This window comes from Prionailurus bengalensis, chromosome C2 (genome assembly GCF_016509475.1).
Source record: "Prionailurus bengalensis isolate Pbe53 chromosome C2, Fcat_Pben_1.1_paternal_pri, whole genome shotgun sequence".
Lineage (NCBI taxonomy): Eukaryota > Metazoa > Chordata > Mammalia > Carnivora > Felidae > Prionailurus > Prionailurus bengalensis.
This window is the reverse complement of record NC_057350.1, coordinates 132157913-132172503: the sequence shown is the minus strand read 5'-3', so window position 1 is coordinate 132172503 and position 14591 is coordinate 132157913. Positions and strand designations below refer to the sequence as shown.

The window sequence follows — 14591 nt, the reverse complement described above, 5'->3', positions numbered from 1 at the left end:
TTATTACATGTAATAATCAACTCAGAAATTAAAAAGGAAAATCATCTGATTCACGACACACACATCTCCCTAGGTAACGAAAGTTTTACAGCTCCAATATTCTGAGTTCTTGACAAGGAAAGACAGAACAAAGAAAGTTACCAAGTAATTTTAGAGGCCTCAGTAAGTAGGAATGAGTCTGCAACAATCAGGATGCAGGAAAAAAAGGGGGAGAAGTCCATAATCTCTCTAAAAAGAGGACCCACTGTATTGTCCATCTATCTGGACTCCATTTCTAAATAGCTAATCAAAGGTAAGAGCTGTTTGCTATGGCTCTTACCTGAGTGGAAATAAAGTGCATCTGACTGCATTAAGGAAACTGATGCTGGCACTCATCTGGTTTCTTTGCTTAAAAGCTCTTTGGCTCAGTCACTGTGATTGTCAGACTGTTCCAGAGCACCTGTGGACCACCGTTAATTTTCAAACGGTTCCCAGACCCATTTTTCAAATGACAAAAAAGGCACACAAAAGAAGTAAAATTATCATCTGTGGTGACAGAACAAGAAACAAGAAGAGCCAAGAGCTGATATTTGGAGTTTAGTTTAGCCTAGGTCAGGTGGATTCTACTAACATATACTGAACAATTTCTACACAAACATAGACGGGGGATCAGTTACTTCATTCCACAGTGAAGTAACCTTAACCAAATTTTGAACTGCTGCTTCTCTAAGAGCTAAATGTTTCCTGGAGATCATCCTGCCAGTACCGAACTTATCTTAAGCCATCTGACAGTAAGATATGAAAAAACTACAGTACCAGAAATACCATTGCCCAGTCTGAAAAATGACTCAAAGTCAGCATTTTTCTGTTAGTGTGACAAATAAGTGTTGATTTCTGTCAAATTAAACCCTTGTTTAAGGATAAAAAAATATTCTGTTTTTATGGAAGAAGTCTCACTTGTCCAGCACTGAGAGATAACCCCACACTGCTAGAGGTCTAAGGTGTAATACTACTTCTTCCAGCTTTTGATAGGCTTTTAACACAGTTAACAAAATGTTTTATAGTTACCCTAGGGGAACCTTAAGCAAAACAACCATCACAAACCATATAAAATGTTTGTAATGTTTCTAATTTAACCATCTCCTAGAGTTGGAAAGAACCACCAATTACTAGATGACACAATCTCAAAAGAACTGCATAGCACTGTTCATTTATATTTCACCATCAAACAGCAGGTAGCCTTTGGTCTTAAAAATAGAAGCGGGCCCAACCCACAAAGAACCTGAGTAATGTGACCTTTCTTTCAGTCTCATTTCCAGAAGCATGCGTCTCAGTTTAAAACCTGTAAGTTGATGTGAACTCTTCACATACAACTAATTCAGTGCAATTTAAAATCCAGTACAATCAATAACATTACAGAATTACGAATGAGAATAATGGTTACTTAATTTTTACTCATTGACTGGAAAGACTATACTTTCACTTGCTCTGTTATTTTTTAATATGAGAAGAACAAAAGGAAAAGAACCTGTTAAGCAGACCTACGTTTTGGCTGTGACATCCACATACTGTCCAGGGCGAAAGTGAGCAGCATAAAGAGGAGTGCCTTTATGAAAAGAAAACAAGCAATATATGAAATGTCGGCCCAGAACAACGTCACTGAACATAAACTACATCTAGAAAGCCTATCAGGTTTCCAAAAAAGTAGAAGATTCTCTTCTGCAATTATAATTATTAGAAACATCAATAATTAAAATTGTTCATCAAACATGTTTTAATCGACTGTCCATGGGCTGAAGAACAATGTGTCCCAGGATGTTGGGCCAACAGATCACAGCTGGCGGATGGGCTTGTGCCTTCACAGAGGCCAATGTGGTACTGGTTGAAATGGGTAATTCACATGACAGACACTGTGTTCTTGCTGGTAAATACATGGGTTTGATGATTTTTTGTTGCTTTGGTAAATAACAATATACTGACTTAAGGTATTTTTCCTATTTCATATAACGAAAATAAAAATAAAAGAATGACTCAAAAAAATGTTCTGGCTGGATCAAATCTTTTTTAGAGATTTGAGATAAGTTATCCGAAAGTAGGAACTTAAGTGTTTGAACCCAGCTTCATTGTACACTGGATGTGTGATATCCATATAGAGCCCATACATATCTATTGTTGGTAGAATGGTCACTGTATCAATAAAATATAGTTATTCTAGCATGCCTGGATCATTTAGAATACTGAAAAATTGCTATTATTGATACCCCCAGTTTTATATACTAACATTTCCAAATCTGGTTGTATGTAAATGGAGTCTTACTTAAAATACACCAGAAAAATGTGTTAAAGGAATTTTGTAAGTGAAAGTCCTTCACAACATTTTGTTTGCATCAATTTAAAGTTAACACTATGAGAACTATTTAATTTGACAATCTGCAAATACTGCACATTTACCATATGTACAGTTAGAAATACAGAAGTATAAGACATGGTTCCTGACCTCAAGAATTTATTATATAGGTGAAGAATCAACGTTAACATCATCAAATAAGAGACATTTTTCTTAAAAACAAAACAAAAAAAAGCCATAATCAATGTAATAGGGAATATAATTGAATGCTATTTTTGGCTCATTTAAAACAGGGAGTAAGATTCTATGGGATTTCAGAGGGGTAGTATCGTTTAACGAAGGACTTAACCTAGATTTGTATGGGCAGAGAAAAACATTGAACTAAGAAAATATAGGAGAGATTAAAACTGACTAAATTTCTAGGAGGGTGAATGACTTGAACTGTTGATACATGACCACTTTCACCACAAAAACAATTTTAAATGGTTTGAGCTACAACAGAAGTTAATATGGACTTAATTTTTACATTTGTTCCCTTAATTCCATTCACTTTAGCTTTAAACTATAAAACTTGCACTTCAAAAAACACTTTTAATTCCAGCTTATATCAAGGCTGATCCTCTGTCATTCCAATTAATAAGGCCTATTGAAATTGTATTTTACTTCATGAAATTCAGTTCAGATATTAAAGTATTAAATCTCAAGACACCCTCTGACTGTCTAATTGTTAGAACTCAAGTTCAAGACATGAGGGAGCTTTTCTGAAGTTCAAAGATGTCAAAATGTTGTTAACTACATAAACCGACATAAACACATTGCCGAACTGTACTTTTTGACATTTGGTAAAGTAAAATACTTTGGAACTTTTAAGTAAGGATCAAGGTGCTATGGTCAGTCACTCTACTGTTTCATATTTTCTCAAATTCTTCTATCTCAACGGGGGTCTAGCTCTTCCTCACTTACTAAAATGTCACCCTACACCGAGTGAACTTCACATTTTAAAAGTTTGTGTATTTAAAAAAATAAAAAATAAAAATAAATAAAAGTTAGTGTATTTATTTGGAGTGACTCTTCCAAATGTAAAACTCTCTGTACAAGTTAAAAACAAAAGCGCTCCTCCCTCTTTAATGGAAAACAAAGAGTTCTCTACAGTTCTTTCTAGTCAAAAAAGAAAATGGCTTGTTTGTCCCCAGTGATTAAATTAGATGCCATTTTGTATTTAAAAATAAATGTTTGGGGCTTTGTATTGTGGATTCAACTTTACCAAAAGGGCTAACATTAAACAAACCACGTATCTGGGTATTTTTGCCTCCCTCCTCTCCCCAACCTCAGATTACCTGGTTTAATCACAGCATTATCTGTTACACGAAAGATTTTAACTTTCTGTTTTGGCGGCAATCCAAGTTCTTGGTAAAATTCCAACAGAGATGGAGATTTCTAGAGGAAAAGCAGTACACATAAGTAACTCATTAATACTAAAGGTGGAGTTCAATACACAGAGATCTAAACCAAGTTATCAACAAATCATTAAGAGCACACTGTTCCCCTAATGAACAAAGAGCACCACATTCCTCTTATTTGGGGAGGTGGGATTTTTATCTATAATCCATCACACCAAGGATCCACCATGTGCATGGTGGAGCTCATATACACTAAATGGTGAAAGACTTTTCTTCTGTAGGAGAAGAAAGAGTTGTGATCATATGTGAATTCTGACTGGAGACTGTAAGTATCAAGAAACCTAATCCTAAGGCACCTGGGTGGCTCGGTGGGTTAAGCGTCCGACTCGATTTTGGCGCCGGTCATGATCTCACAGTCCATGGGATTGAGCCCTATGTCAGGCGCTGTGCTGACAGCATGAAGCCTGCCTGGGATTCTCTCTCTCCCCCTCTCTCTGCCCTTCCTTGTGTGTGCATGCATACTCTCTCAAAATAAATTAATTAAAAAAAAAAACTTTAAAACACAAAAAACAAAAAACCCAAAACTTTCTCTTGACCACACAGCCTCCTTTAGCTAATCTTTCCATTCCCCCTTACAATCTCCTTGAAAGACTTTTGCTGAATCTACATTCTATCTTCCCATTCTCTCAAACCCACTTTAATTAGATACTTGCAGCCCCTAATACTCAATGCAAAGCGCTTGTCAAGGTCACCAACCATCTCCATGTGGTCAAACACACCAGTCAATACTCATCTTATTGGCTTTATCAGCAATGCTTGGCACAGGTGACCACTTTCTCCTTGAGGCTGTCACTCTCTGTTCTTTCACACGCTAAAAACCCCACATTTCTAACTTCAATTGCAAATTCTATTCTGAACTGCAAATTCATTCATCCAAATGCCAACTCACTATCTCACTTCGATGTCATACAGCAACTCAAATCTGACATGTCTAAAATTGAACTCAACTTCCCCCCAGAAGCCTGCTTTCCTCTGATCTTCCAAATCTCAACAAAGGGCAACTCCATACTTCTGTTGTTTGGACCCAAAATCTTGTGATTACCTTTGACTCTTTTCTTTCTCACATCCCATGTCCCACTGATCAGCAGTTCCTGTAGACTCTAAAAATACAGTCCACGTGTGCCTGGGTGGCTGAGTCAGTTAAGGATCTGACTCTTGACTTCAGCTCAGGTCATGATCTCACAAGTTTAAGCCCTATGACAGGGTCCTCACCGTCACAGTGTGGAGACTGCTTGGGATTCTCTCTCTCTCCCTCTGCCCCTCCCCTGCTCACGCTCTCTCTCTCTCAAACAAAAGAGAAAAAAATACAGCCCACATCCACTACTCCTCACCCGCACCCCAATCCACCATCTTTTTCCTGGATTATTTCCATAGCCTCCTAGTCGGTCTCCAAACTTCCACACTCCTGGCTCCACACTCTGTTCTCTAGTCACAGGCTGGCATGACCCTTTTAAAACTCAAGCTAACTCATGTCTCCACAATGGTTTCCATCTCATGCAGAATCAATCCTAAATCCTTAACATGGTTTACAAGGTTCTGTACATTCTGTCATCTACTACTCTCCTCCTGGCCACCCTGCTTCAGGTACAATGCATTCCTCCTAACCAGTCCAAGAACACATTAAACAATGGCCTCAGGTACTTTGCACATACTGTCCCCCCTGCCTGAAATGCTTTCCTGCCAGATTTTTTCCAGGCCTTGCTCCCTCAATTTATTCAGGCCTCTACCCAAATATTAACTTACCTTTCCTGATTATTCTGTCTAAAATAGCACCACTTTCTGTCACTCGCAATCCTCTCAACCTACTTTATTAGTCTTAGAAGCACTTCTATAGCCATTTTTTATTGTTTATCTTCTATGCTACAGCCTCCCTGTTTCACCACCAAGCCCACCAAAATGTAAGCTTTGAGAACAGAAACTTTAGTTGCTGCTACATCCCCAGCTCCTGGTAGGTCCTGCTGCCTGTTTTTCCCTTCACCCTTGCCCTTTTTTCTGCTACTGTAAATATGCTTGAATAAAAAATATCTTTGAATGGAAAACTTCATGGATACCTCATTTCCTTAAAATGATGTCCTGGGTCTTTTTTTTAATTCTTAAGACTCTCGATATAGATTGCTGGAAGACTTACCAAAAGAGTTGTACCACTTTACATTTTCTGGTGTGAAGAGTACCTCTTTCATGCAACTATAACCAACATAGGCGTATCTATCTTCCTGATGCTCTCTCCCCTTCAACTTCCTCTCTCATCACAAAAGAAACACCTGCAGCCCAACAAGCCATAGTACTCTATGTATGCTTACCTATGTCTGATTACGCCAGTCCCTTGGCCTGTAATTCTTCTCCACCTCTGTACCTCCAAAGCATGTTAAAAATCTGTTAAATATATGTCTAGTCCCAGCTCCAGTGATATTTCCTGTCTAGATTCCTGCCTGGGCCACCTTGCCAGAGCAGACTACTTCCTTGTCTGTTATCTCTAGACCTTGCATACATCTCAATTATTATTCATGTTACCTTACATTTACCAGTGAATGTTTGCCTGTCTGCTGGAGCACATGGGTGGCGAGCTGTTTTATTCACCTGTATCTGTAACTTTAGAGCTAAGCACAGTGGCAAGTCAGACACTGCAGAAGTGAGCTAAATGAATGGTGAAGACACAAGAGATGGAGGACAGACATCTGTCTAGACGTGAAGTCCTGGTTTGTCTCTCCAAGCCACCCCACCTTTCCACGCTTGCTGCTGCATCAGTTCTTGGCACACAATATTACTGTGTTTACAATGCTATCTTCGAGTCTAGTTATTTAAAAAATTGCAGGCCTAAAATAAACATTACAGCTTATTCTGAGGATGAGCAAATCTTCAGGAAACTATATTATGAAACCAAACCAAGAGTAATTTTGTAATTAAAAAAGCAAGCACAGCAGCAACTGAAAAACCCTAGCCAACTCAAGAGGATGCTGATGATGTACGGATAATCAAGCATCACTGCACACCCAATCCAATGGAGTATCTGTACAGCCAGACTTAATTGTAGAATATGTGAATATGCAGCAAACTGCAGTTCCTTGATTTCAGTTTAAAATGTGGACTGTTAGGGCCACCCTGTAACACTGAGAAGGTTGCCTTTGATAGACATGGAATTGGGTGGCACTGGCCCATAAGTATAGAATGTTAATTTTTGGGTCAGCCCACAAACCCTGGAGCCCTCTAGTGGAACCATGCAACAGATGCTGAGAAGCCCTGCTTTGGATGCCTACAAAAGATTGTTCTGTACTTCAGTGTTCCCTCAAGAAGCTCTCCTTTCCTCCTTTCCTCCAAAAGAATGATGACATAAGTTCATCCCAGTCATTCTCTATAGTTTCACCTCCCACATGCTCAAATCCAACACTCATATTCAACAACACACTTATCAAGTCCCCTACTTTTCATCAACCATACACACTTCATTTGCAACAAAAGTAAACACATAAGTTCTGATTTAAAAATGTGGCTCCTTGGGGCGCCTGGGTGGCTCAGTCAGTTAAGCATCTGACTTCGGCTCAGGTCGTGATCTCGTGGTCTGTGAGTTCGAGCCCCAGGTCGGGCTCTGTGCTGACAGCTCAGAACCTGGAGCCTGCTTCTGATTCTGTGTCTCCCTCTTTCTCTGACCCTCCCCCCGTTCATGCTCTGTCTCTCTCTGTCTCAAAAGTAAACGTTAAAAAAAAAAAAAAAGAATAAAAATGTGGCTCCTTGCAATTATTTTACTGATGTTCAGATTTAGATTTATTACATTTTAGAATAGATTTCAAATTTATTTGACATTCACTTATTCTACCTGATGATTTAAAAAGCATTTTATTAATAGCTTCTAAGTATGCAAGGGAGCTTCTAAGAAAAATCTTTTACTTTTCAGCAACACAAAATAAAGATAAACATCCTGACCTAAGTAACTACAGACTGAGACATAAAAGATAATACATAACATACTTCTTGATTATCTTTTAATTTCAGTAAAAATGAATACTTTAATTTTTTCTTTTAAAAATCAAAATATCATAAAACTAATTAGGTATTGTTTGTGAAAAACACCAAATGCTCAAGTTGAGCTGAAAGCAGCAGTGGTGTAACACAAGGCTTTTTTTTTTTTTGACTTCCAAATAAATGATTTCAAAAGGCAATTTAAAAGACTGACAGCAATGTCACACTCGGATAATCCCATCTATGAAGCTGCATTTTTTGTCTCCCTCTTCAAAGTTCTTTGCAATTATCCCTCTCACAATGAAAATGCTTCTCTGCTCCTAAGATGAATTGATTCGATCAACTTTTAAGGCCACTTAACTTCCTTATTCAAAAACACTATGTTTTTATTTACAATAAACTACAAAAACAGCAAAAGCAAAACAGTCTAATTTCTGGGAGGCCTAAAAAAGTCTTTACAGAGTTAAAAAAAAAAAACAAAAAACAAAAAAACAACCAACCCAAAACAGTTCTAGCCCTATTATAAATAAAACTGATTCAATCATTTTAGAATGCTTAACTAGTTGAGATTTTATATTCATCGGTGTATTTGTTTTTAAAACCTTCTATAACCAACGTACTTGCAGTTTCTCTGAGGGATACAATACGCAAAAGGAAGTCTGCTTACTTTTAGGTTTGAAAATCTTTTTCCTTTTTGAACCAAAATTCTTTACTTATAAAGAATTCTAAAACTTCATTTTCACACCTCACTCTAAAAAAAGGTCAAAGACAAAGATTTTTCTTAGTATTTAATACATGCTCTCTGGACCTAGAAAATTTATATCTTGAAGAGCATGAAAGGTCTCTGTAGCACTTCCTATACCAGAGAGTAAATAAAAAAATCTGTGCAAGGTAAGTGGGTGGAAATCCTCCACAACACAATAGAGCATCCAAATCACCTTGCTGTGCGGTATACTCACGAAAGAGAATAAAGCTTAAAATGTGTAGACCACAGTCTCAAGTATGAAAATGTAGTACTACCATTTCTGAAATATTTCAATTATTAGTATTATGCTAATAAAATCTTATCTATAAGACACCTTCTTCATTAAGTAAAATAGAATAAAATGAATTGCCAAATACATTTTTGGGGGGAACTTTTGTTTTTCCTTGAGAACTAAAATATTTGAGAGTTAATGTGAGACTTTTAGAACCAAAAGAGGATTAGCAGCCATCAAGTCCAATTCCCTGTTTTTATGTATAAGAAAACAGATGTTCAAGAAAGTAGAGTGAAGGGAGCTAATGGTAGAAGTGAGAATTAGAACTCAGCTCTTCTGACCCCACATCCACTTGTTTTTCCACTGGCTCACAGTTCTGGGAAGTAATGTTCACAGATCTGTTGGAGCAGAGTGGATTATCCCAGTTTTATGTTTCATTTACAAGTATCAAGGCAATAAAGTCATGAATTTACAAAATTGGTAATGAAAATAAAGATGATGGTGCTAGACATAACAAAAACACAGAAGTACAATCAACGAGAAAACATGTATCAAACAATTATTCACATGAAGACTAGCATATATACATTTAAAATATTCAAACATTTGAAAAAAATCTGACATCTAAAAAAAGTTTCCATAAATACCTCACTGTGCTTTTCATTACTGTGAAATTATTTTAAATCCTAAAATTATTAGCCAATAAATTGTCAAGAGTGAATAGCAGAATTTTTAGCAGAACTAAAAATATATATAAATAGGCTATACTAGTATAATATGCAAAAGTAACTAACTTCTCTAACACTTATGAGACAGGCCTAAATGGACTCTAGTCCTACCAAACTATAGGACTCTGATGATTCTATATGGTTTTAACCATATAACTGAATTCACTGATCAGTATATCCAACTATTTACGGGACAACCCCACCTGAATTTTCTATAAACGCCTCACACACTTCTTTCCTCCAAAACTTCCTCTTTCCTTGTTGCTATTTCAGGTTACAGCATTAGCAATGAACCAGGTGCTCGCTTAGGAACCACTCTCTGCCTGCGTCCCCTCACCATATACTCACCCAGTCTTCTTTAAATCCCTGTCTCCTCCAAGCCCAATGCAACTGCCTTGGCTCAAAGCCTTTTATCCACTCTTCCCAGAGCTTAAAACAACTTCCTAAATGTCCTCCTTGCATCCAGATTCTTCTTATCTAGTTAACCAGGATAACGACTTGACCACATTACTGCCACAGTTAAAGAATTCAGAAAGCTCTTGGGGTGCCTGGGTGGCTCAGTTGGTTGAGCATCCAACTTCGGCTCAGGTCATGATCTCGCAGTTGACGAGTTCGAGCCCCGCATGGGGCTCTGTGGTGACAGTTCAGAGCCTGGAGCCTGCTTCAGATTCTGTGTCTCCCTGTCTCTCTGCCCCTCCCTCACTCATGCTCTGTCTCAAAAATAAACATTAAAAAAAATTTTTTTTTTTTTAAAGAATTTAGAAAGTGCTTGGGAATCTACAGGATGAAGTCTAAACCCTTCAGCACTCTACCCAGACAGGTGTACCTTTGCACCTTAACTACCTTCCCCCACACTCACACACTAAGATCTCCTATACCACACCTCTCTTCCCAAGCACACATACCCTCTTCCATGTGTCTTTGTAGAAGATACATATGAAAAATCTCATTAATCTTGGTAACAAATCTCTTAGGTAGGTAGTATTTTTATCCCCATTGTACAGATGGGTAAATACTTCAGCATGGAGGGTAAAGTTACTTGTTCCAAATACTAAAGAGAGGAACTGGAACAATAGAGAATCCTGGGCTCAAGGGCTTGAACAAACTACCTCCACCCCAAATCCACAATTTACCACATGGACAAACACAAGTTTGTGACTATGGAATAGCCTTAAAACTTAAAGAATTCAGATCTGAAGCTAATGAAATGTACTATTCTAAAGAATGAAAATACATCCTTACATAGAAACGTGACACAGTTTTTCCTCCTACAGTTAGGGCTGCCATTTTTCCATCATGGTTTTCCTTTGGAGTATATTTTAGAACATGACAGTCTTGTACCTAAGAAAACAAATATAAAAAAACTAAGTTATGTGCCAAGATACATTTTAACATATCATACCAGCCACACCAAAGCCTTAGGACAATGAGGAATTCCCTAAAGTTAATTATCTCACCATTCCTCTAACACCAACCACAATCTTAAGTTATAGAAATACCCTTAAAAAAAAAAAAGTCAATTACAGGCAGAGCATACAGACAACACATAGAGAAAAGTGCCTAAAACAAAAATATACAACAGAACGCGTAGTTGTGAAGAAAACAGGCATTAACCACCACCCATGTCAAGAAGTAGAACCCACAAAACCTCTGCGTGGCTCTTCCCAATAACCTCCCTGCCTGTTTTTTTTTTACCCCTGAAGCAGCGGTTCTCAATGTGTGGTCTCCAAAGAAGCAGCATCGACATCACCTGGGCACTTGGTGAAAATGCTGACCCTTAGGCCTCAGCCCAGACCTACTGAATCAGAATCTCATTTTATAAGCCTTCCAGGTTGATTCTGAGGCTCACTAAAATTTGAGAAGCACTGCCCTAGAAATAACTACTATTCTTGACACTTACGGTAATCATTTACTTACTTTTCTTTATAATTGCTACCTTTTAAAGTATTTAATAATGTAGTTTAGTGTTGCCTGCTTTAGACTTTGTACAAATAGAATCAAACTGTAGGTGCTTTTCCATGCTTTGCTTCTTTCACTTGTTTATATTTCTAAGTTTAATCCATATTGTTGTGTGTAGCTCTCTTCTGTTCATTTTTACTGCTATCCAGCTTTCCATTGTGTGAATACCATGACTTATTTATCCATTCTGTTAGACTTGTGGGTTATTTCTAGTTGGGGAAGTATTAAGAGCAATACTGCTATAATAACTGTTGTAGAGGTATCCTGCTCAAGTTTTCTGTTAAACACTCAGGAGTGAAATGGCCAGACTACAAGGTTCACCAATCTCAACTTTACCACATAATTATGCTAAACTGTTCTCCGAAGTGGTTGTACCAATTTACAATCCAACTAGGCATTCCTAAAAGCTCTCAAAGTTCCCTAGAGTTTTAGAAACTATAATCCTCTCTTTGTTCATTCAGGGTCAATAACAATGTCCTAAGGCCTGTAAGGCCCCCTGGGGCCTATGAGCACTCAGCGTACTTCTGTGCATGAGCACTCATTTTAATCACCACCATCTGTCCAATCACCTGTCTAGGATTAGGCCCCAAAGATGAACTCAGATGTCCAACCCAATTTGGGGAATGATGGTCTCCTAACTCCATCAGTGATCTTTCTCTAATAATAATTGTAAAGACAACAGTGGCCAATATAAATTGGACATTTAACACTATTTTAAATGCTTGACATTTATACCTTGGGCAACTCTCACAAAAACCTTCTGAGGTAGGTAATAGTTATTTCCTTTACCAAATACAATTCTATCTTTTACAGAGGAGGCACAGTGCTCCAAGGAACACAGCTAAGCAGTGGAAGAATCAAGATGTGAAGTCAAGTATTCTGGTCCCAGCACCCACATTTTTAACAATTAGAGTTTGTATCATCTCAGAGAACAAAATGCTTCCCTAGACAAGAGCGTTACATTCTAAGTTAGCAAAGAGATCAAATTTTCAAAAAAATTTGTATTAAAATTCAAGTTAGTTAACACATAGTGCAATGATTTCAGGAGTCAAATTTAGTGATTCATCACTTACATATAACACCCATTGCACATCCCAACAAATGCCTTCCTTAATGCCCATCACCCATTTGGCCCATCCCCCAACCCAACATCTCTCCAACAGCTCTCAGTTTGTTATCTGTATTTAAAAGTCTCTTATGGAGAGAAGGCAAGATGGCAGAACAGCATCGAAGTTCTTTGTGAGCCTCGCGTCCATGAGATACAGCCTGACCAACACTAAACCATCCTACACATCTAGAAAACTGACTGGAGGATTAACACAACAATCTGTACAACCTGAACCACAGAATTCAGCAGAAAGACAAAAAATTCATTTTTATTTTCAATTTTAATTAAAAATATTTTCCTTTAATTTTTTTACTATATTCTTTACTTTTGTGTAATTTTTCTCAAATTCTACCTTACTTCCATCATTCTATTTTAGTCTACTTCAGTGTATTCAGCTTTTCAAATTTTCAAACAATTTCTGTGTTTTCTTTTTTCATTTCTTTTTCTTGAATGCAGACAGTGAAAAACTTCATTTTTACTTTCAATTTCTATTAAAAACATTTTTAATTTTTTCTTACTATGTTTTTTACTTTTAGGTAAATTTTTCATATTCTATTTTACTTCCATCATTTTATTTTAGTCTACCACATTGTATTCACAAAAGATTTCCTTTTTTTCCTTTCTCTTGAATATAGAAAGAGAAAAAAATTCATTTTTAATTTTTATTAAAAATATTTTTAATTTTCTTCCTACTATATTCTTTACTTTTGTGTAAATTTTTTCAAATTCTATTTTACTCCCATTATCTCATTTTAGTCTACATCAGTGTATTCATTTTTTCAAATTCTCAAATGATTTCCTCCCCCCCGCCTTTTTCCTATGTCACACCACTATCAACACCCAGACCAAAACACACTTAGGATCTAGCATCATTTATTAGATTTTGTGTGTGTGTGTTTATTTTTTAATTTTAATATTTTAATTTTAACATTTTTATAATTTTAATTTTTCTACCTCATTAATTCCTTTTCTCCTTTCAAAATGACAACACAAAGGAATTCACCCCAAAAGAAAGAGCACGAAGAAACGACAGAGAGGGATTTAACCAACACAGATATAAGCAAGATGTCTGAACTAGAATTTAGAATCACGATAATAAGAATACCAGCTGGAGTAGAAGACAGATTAGAATCTCTTTCTGCAGAGATAAAAGAAGTAAAAAATAGTCAGAATGAAATAAAAAATGTTGTAACTGAACTGCAATCACGGATGGATACAGCGGCAGGAAGGATGGACGAGGCAGAACAGAGAATCAGCGATACAGAGGACAAACTTATAGAGAATAATGAAGCAGAAAAAAAGAGGGAGATTAAGGCAAAAGAGCATGATTTAAGAATTAGAGAAATCAGTGACTCATTAAAAAGGAACATCAGAATCACAGGGGTCCCAGAAGAGAAAGACAGAGAAATAGGGGTAGAAGGGTTATGTGAGCAAATCATAGAGGAAAACTTTCCTAACCTGGGGAAAGACATTGACATCAAATTCCAGGATGCACAATGGACCCCCATTAGATTCAGCAAAAACTGACTATCAACAAGGTATATCATAGTCAAATTCACAAAATACTCGGACAAGGAGAGAATCGTGAAAGCAGCAAGGGAAAAAAAGTCCCTAACCTACAAGGCAAGACAGATCAGGTTTGCAGCAGACCTATCCACAAAAACTTGGCAGACCAGAAAGGAGTGGCAGGATATATTCAGTGTGCTGAATCAGAAAAACATGCAGCCAAGAATTCTTTATCCAGAAAGGCTGTCATTCAAAAGAGAAGGAGAGATTAAAAGTTTCCTAGACAAACAAAAATTAAAGGAGTTTGTGACCACTAAACAAGCCCTGCAAGAAATTTTAAGGGGGGCTCTCTGAGGGGAGAAATGATGAAAAAAAAAATTTATGCAACAAAGATTAGAAAGGACCAGAGAACACCACCAGAAACTCCAACTCTACAAGCATCATTACAGCAATAAATTTCTATCTTTCAGTACTCACTCTAAATGTCAATGGACTCAATGCTCCAATCAAAGGACATAGAGTAAAAGAATGGATAAGAAAACAAGACCCATCTAGATGCTGTTTACAAGAGAC

The 14591-nt window shown here is 37.1% G+C and overlaps 1 protein-coding gene across 2 annotated transcripts in view; it reads right to left on the bottom strand.

The window, feature by feature from the left end:
• MRPL3 (mitochondrial ribosomal protein L3) overlaps positions 1-14591 on the bottom strand; it is a 63953-nt gene that overhangs the window by 41802 nt on the left and 7560 nt on the right. For both annotated transcript variants that reach the window (XM_043595406.1, XM_043595407.1), the window contains exons 4-6: positions 10688-10786; positions 3664-3763; positions 1525-1585 (exon numbers count right to left, since the gene is read on the bottom strand). In XM_043595406.1, the coding sequence (XP_043451341.1) occupies positions 1525-1585; positions 3664-3763; positions 10688-10786 (260 nt within the window). The remainder of the gene's footprint in view (positions 1-1524; positions 1586-3663; positions 3764-10687; positions 10787-14591) is intronic.